Source organism: Belonocnema kinseyi, chromosome 5, assembly GCF_010883055.1.
Source record: "Belonocnema kinseyi isolate 2016_QV_RU_SX_M_011 chromosome 5, B_treatae_v1, whole genome shotgun sequence".
NCBI lineage: Eukaryota > Metazoa > Arthropoda > Insecta > Hymenoptera > Cynipidae > Belonocnema > Belonocnema kinseyi.
In genome coordinates, this window is record NC_046661.1 from 103,867,559 (window position 1) to 103,873,066 (window position 5,508).

At 29.2% G+C, this 5,508-nt stretch overlaps 1 protein-coding gene across 2 annotated transcripts; it reads right to left on the bottom strand.

The window, feature by feature from the left end:
• Positions 1 to 1,463: 1,463 nt before the first annotated feature.
• Positions 1,464 to 3,151, bottom strand: LOC117172564. 2 transcript variants are annotated; one of them, XM_033360626.1, is made up of 5 exons: positions 2,617 to 3,151; positions 2,286 to 2,528; positions 2,086 to 2,214; positions 1,913 to 2,018; positions 1,464 to 1,823 (listed from the first exon to the last, which is right to left on the bottom strand). In XM_033360626.1, the coding sequence occupies exons 2-5, from the start codon at positions 2,526 to 2,528 to the stop codon at positions 1,648 to 1,650; spliced, it is 654 nt and encodes a 217-aa protein (XP_033216517.1). In that variant the 5' UTR covers positions 2,617 to 3,151; the 3' UTR covers positions 1,464 to 1,647. The 2 variants fall into 2 exon arrangements, with proteins under 2 accessions (XP_033216517.1, XP_033216516.1); XM_033360625.1 differs by having other exon boundaries at positions 2,757 to 3,148.
• Positions 3,152 to 5,508: the final 2,357 nt, after the last annotated feature.

The following is a 5,508-nucleotide window of genomic DNA, read 5'->3' on the forward strand; positions in this document are numbered from 1 at the left end:
GGGGGGTCAAATTTTACACAAATCTAATACCTTCTCTGATGAGAATGTAAAAATGGTGGAATTTTCATTTAGAAAAAATATTAGTTGACTTTTCATTGCTAAAATATGAATTTTAAACAAGTGAATTTCCTACAAAATAGTTGAATTGTCAAAAAAACAGTTGAGTTTACAACCAAAAATGATGACTTTTCAAAATTTTGTTGAATTTTCAAGCAAGCAGTTACATTTTTAGCCAAGAAAGATTCAATTTCTACCAAAATAGATGAATTTTTAAAACCAAAAATCAAGTATTCGAAAAAATAGTTGAACTATCAACCAAAAAAAGATCTGAATCGACTCTTGAACACCGAAATATGTTTAAACAATAAGTCAATTTTTTACAAGATATTTAAATTTTTAAAGAAAAAGGACGATGTTTTAACAAAACTGTTGATTTTTCAACCAAACAGATGTATTTTTGGCCAAGAAAAATTGAATTTCTACTAAAATAAATTAATTTAAAAAAAAAAACACAAATTAAAAAAAAACGGTAATATTTCATCTACAAAAAAAACAGTTGACTTACCAAAGAAAGATTCCAGAAAGATTTCAGTTGCCCCCTTTATCAGAAAAATATTAGTTTTTTTCAAAAACTAAATTTTCTACGAAATATTTGAATTCTCAAACAATAAAAATATAAACTTTCGAAAGAAGCACCTGCAAGAAAAAGAAATATAAATACAACGTATAAATATACAAGTTATTAATTTAAAGTTGTAGACATTCCTTGACTTGTGCAAGATTTTTTTTCAAAATCCTTGACTTTTCCCTGACCAATAAAATTCCCTGACTTTTTAAATATTGTTGTTAGCCGAATTTCCAAAAATTACGTACATTGATGAAAGGCCCCTGTTATGTGATTTTAGTACAGTCCCTTCAGTTTAAAATTAATTTATTTTGTTTGAGGATTCAACCGTTTTGTAAAAAAAAATCGTATTTTACGAATTTTAGTCTTTCTGATGTAAGATGAACTTTTCTTTGTTGAAATATCAACTAATACATTTTTTGTTAAGAATGTATCTTATTTGTTTAAAAATTTAACTATTTTGTAAAACAAATTTTTTAAATGAGTTTTTACTGAAAATTTCACTATTCTAGCTAAAGATTCATAATGTAAGTTGAAAGTTTATCTGTTTGGTCAAACACGTAACTTTTTTGGTTGAAAATCGATCTTTTTAGGTAGAAAATTCATCTGTAAGGTGGAAAATTAAAGTTTTTGTTAAAAATGCATTTTTTGGATAAAAAATAAAAAAGTAAAACGTTTCAACCCTATATACTTTTTCACAAATTATAATGATTTGAAATGCAGGACAAATAGTGGGGCCGAACTTTGAACTAAAATTCAGCAACAACAGCGCCACTAAATTATAACTATTTAGTAGCAGTTTTTGAATGTTATTTTTCTAAAAAACAATACCGTTTTCTATAATTAAAATGCGTTTAATGATAAAATTAAAATACGAAAGATATATACAGTTTAGCTTCAACAATGAATAACTCAACTACACAGCCTGGTTAGCCTTCTTACTGCAATTTCATTCTGCCCGCGTGCAGACGCATCCATACACAAATGATTCTCTTTATCGACGGGTTTCTACAAATTCTACATTAGGGAATGGCCTGTTCTCTCTGCATTTGTATGAAAACTTTTGGAAAATCTACATCCAGGCCCGAGTTGTCGACGCCATGAGTCCCGGAAGAAGTACTCGAAACAGGGATTGCTGTCGTGTTTTGAATTTTGTCGTTGTATTTCGCAGGTGAGCTCTCTCGAGACTCGTCCATCTCTGTTAAAATCAGGAAACTACGGTTGCATTTGGCAATAAAAAGAAAAACATTAGGATGTTTTCGCGAGCTGGAAATTAATTCATCTTACCGAATAATCTGTGGTTTCTCTGCTTCTTGTAAGTGATACATAAAAGGACGACAGCGACTATGACAAACAGAACCATCGCTACAGTCATTCCTCGAAGAAGATTCGTCTGCAAATGAAGATTCAGTTGTAATTTCGAACAGAATTTTAGAATATATATTTCTGTCTTTTATTACCTCAAAATCGCTTTCAAGGTTCATCTCCTTCTGCACGACTAATTCCACGACGTGTATATTAATTGCCGAGTTGTCCCGGATCCCTCGGGAAACACATTTGTAAAAACCAGATTCTGCTGTCGAGACTCCCTGGATATAAAGAAAATTGATCTTTTCTACTAATTTCGACCATTTCGGTAGGGAAGGAGAAATTTTCTTACCCGGATGAGAAGCTTTCCAGTAAGGACCTCATAATTGTACTTTTGGTGGTCGAGCGGATTCCCAGGGCCTATAATATTTTTATCGTCTGACAATTGCCAAAACATGAATCGATGATGGTCATCGCTACTAAGACAGGGCAATTCCGCCAAGTGCCCGGCCTTAACTTCAGTCACTGTCACGGACTCAACATATTTCGTCACTAACAGTGTCAACACGAATAAAATAATAGATTTGGTCGTCATCTGAAAAAAGAATATTTTCAATTGTTATTTCACTGCACCGGTCTAGCTATCACTTGGTGACAATCTAACTCATCAGTCACTTGTTCACCTTTGTTTTTTGAATCGCTAGACTAGACTGACTCTGGAAATTCTTTACTAAGCATCTACATTTTTTATCTAAACTTTATCCACATATGTTTAGTGTCACCAGTTGGTTAGCAATTGATGGATTGTTCCACCGGTAATTACCTCATACACAATTCAACATGAGACTCATCCGATTCTGCAATTTGAAAACTAACGAGCGCTTTAATTCGAACAAAAAAATAATATTATTAATAAATAAAATAGAAATACTAGTGAACAATTGCAACGTTCAGGATCAACTAATGCTGACTCTCTAATGAGAGTAGTTCTAATAATGAGGAACTCAGATTTATTTATTTATATCTCTGTCCTATTCATCCTTGGCTCGGCGCGAGTATTTTTAGCCGACAGTTTGACACTGTGCCTTGTGATCACTCCACTCATTACAAACTTCTCAGACAAACCGGACTGGACATGAGGAACTTCTGAGTTCCTGAGATCAGTCTCGTAAGAAATAGGAACAAAGAGCCATTCAGCATTCCAGTTGTTTGTCACGAAATAAATTGCGTAATATGGATTCCACGCACAGACGGGAAGAAGGCTACGAATATTGCGTTATTCTGTCTCTTTTATTCATTTGCTACGGGTCGAACGAATTATCCTTCTACTGTCTATTAAAGTCTATTGAAAAGTTCTGTAATTGTTCGACCCGACGCGTTTGATCTTTATCTTTAAGAACTAATACATGTGAGTTGTGCAATGCAGATGCCACTTGCTCTTCTATTATATCTCCTCTCGACATAAGACGCCACTGAATTAGTTTTGAAACTATTGCCATTAATCACGTCAATTTCCCTAAATCAAATGCCATATAATAAATAACAGTCATCACAAAGTGTCACCTATTCGCCTTTTGTCACCTATTTTTCATCTTGTCACCATTCCTCACATTTTTTAGTAATTTCTCACCTTTTTCTCCAATTTTGGGGTTTATCATCTTTTGTCACCTTTTTTCAATTCAAAAAGTAACATTTTATTCAACATTACAACTTGCACACCAAATACAGTTTTTATTACACTTTCCTAATCGACGAATCTTGAATTTTTAATTTGAAAATATGAATATTTTACAAGCCAGTTTAATTTTGAAGCAAGGTATACAAATTTTCAACTAAAAATATGAATTTTCTAACAAATGGGGATTTTTACACCAAAAGGATGGATTTTCTATCCAAAAATAGAAGTGTTCAATAAATCAGTTGAAAATTAAAAAAAAAGATTACGTTTTAAAGAAATAGTTGAATTTTCAACCAAATAGTAGAATTTCTAACCAAGAGATGAATTTTGAGCCAAAAGTTGATTTTTTTTTAGCAAATAGTTGAATTTGCTACTTAAAAAGACGATTTTCCAAGTAAAAGAGAAATTTTTGACTAAAAAAGATGTCTTTTCAACAAAATAGTTGGATTCAGATTAATTCTGGAACAGAAATATGATACTTTTTTTTTACCAAAAGAACTAACTTTCACTCAAAAAATATAAATATTGAACCAAATAAAAGATTTTTCGAATCAAGAGATTAATTTTAAACCAAAAAAAGGTCACTTTCTAAGAAACTAGTGGAACTTTCAATAAAATAATTAAGCTTTCAACGAATTTGCGGAATTTTAAACTAAACACCAAAAATATAATGTTAGACTTCAATAAAAATTATTAACTCTCTAACATAAAAGGTGAATTTGTAACAACTAAAAAAAAAAAATTGTTCCACCAAAGATAAATTTTCCACCAAAAAATATTAATTTTCTACAAAAGTATAAATTTCAGACCAAAAACGAAGACTTTTTCAAAAAATCGTTGAATTCTCACAAAAATTATGTTTCTCAAGTAAAAAAGATTATTTCTTAAACAAAAATACAATAATAGACTTTTTAAATAAAAAGAATTAATTTTCAACTAAAAAAGATTAATTTTCAATCAAAAAATATAAATATTCGACAAAAAACGATTACTTTTAAACAAAAGACTTTAATTTTCAACAAAATAATGAAATCTTTAACTAAATAGTAGAATTTCTAACCAAAAAGAAGAATTTTGAACAAAAAAATGATTTATTAAAAATTCCACTACTTGGTTGAAAGTTGAACGAATTTTTTCAAATTTCATTTTTTTTCGTTAAAGATTCATAATTTTAGTTGTTAGTTCGTTTTTTGGTTAAAAAATAAAATTAAGAATTCATTTTATTAAAAAAATGTTTTGTTTTTTCAAATTGCAAATTCAAATATTTTGTTAAAAAAGTCAACTGATTACTTGTAAAGAAACTTTTTTGTTGTTATTTTATGTTCTGGTTTTCAAAATTAAATTGTTTTATAGAGAATGAGGCTTCTTGGCTTGAAAATTCAACAAACTGCTTTTTGTTTTTAATTAAAATTTTGTTTTGTAAATATCAACTGTAACATTTTTTATAAACATTAATATTTTTTGTTGAAAATTCGACAATTTGGTTAACACTATTTTTCATTCTTGACTGAAAAATTTTTCTTGGTAGAAAATTAATTTTTTGGTAGAAAGTTCATATCTTTTTGAGTTTTTGGTTAAAAATGCAACTTCTTAGTTGAAGATTTATTTATTTTGGTTGAGGATTAGACTATTTTATTAAAAATTAAGAAATGTGGTAAAAAATTCAACTATTTGGTACAAAATTCAAGTTTTTTTTAGAAAATTCGTTTTTATTGCTGTTTTTTCAATTGAAAATTAATTTTTTTTGATAGAAATTCATCTACTTAATTTTTTGGTTAAAAATGAAACTTTTATGGTTTAAAAATACAGACTATTTATCCTTTTTGCTTGAAAATTCAACCATTTGGTAACGGAACATTAATATTTTTTGTTGAAAATTCGACAATTTGGTTAACAC

Bases quoted from the DNA above. Each gene is read 5' to 3' on its own strand.
- LOC117172564 (XM_033360626.1), bottom strand. From the start codon at position 2,528: ATGACGACCAAATCTATTATTTTATTCGTGTTGACACTGTTAGTGACG. The intron at 2,215-2,285 runs GTAAGAAAATTT...CTTTATATCCAG, and splicing joins CTGGAAAGCTTCTCATCCGG to GGAGTCTCGACAGCAGAATC. The intron at 1,824-1,912 runs GTAAGATGAATT...TGATTTTAACAG, and splicing joins GAGAAACCACAGATTATTCG to AGATGGACGAGTCTCGAGAG.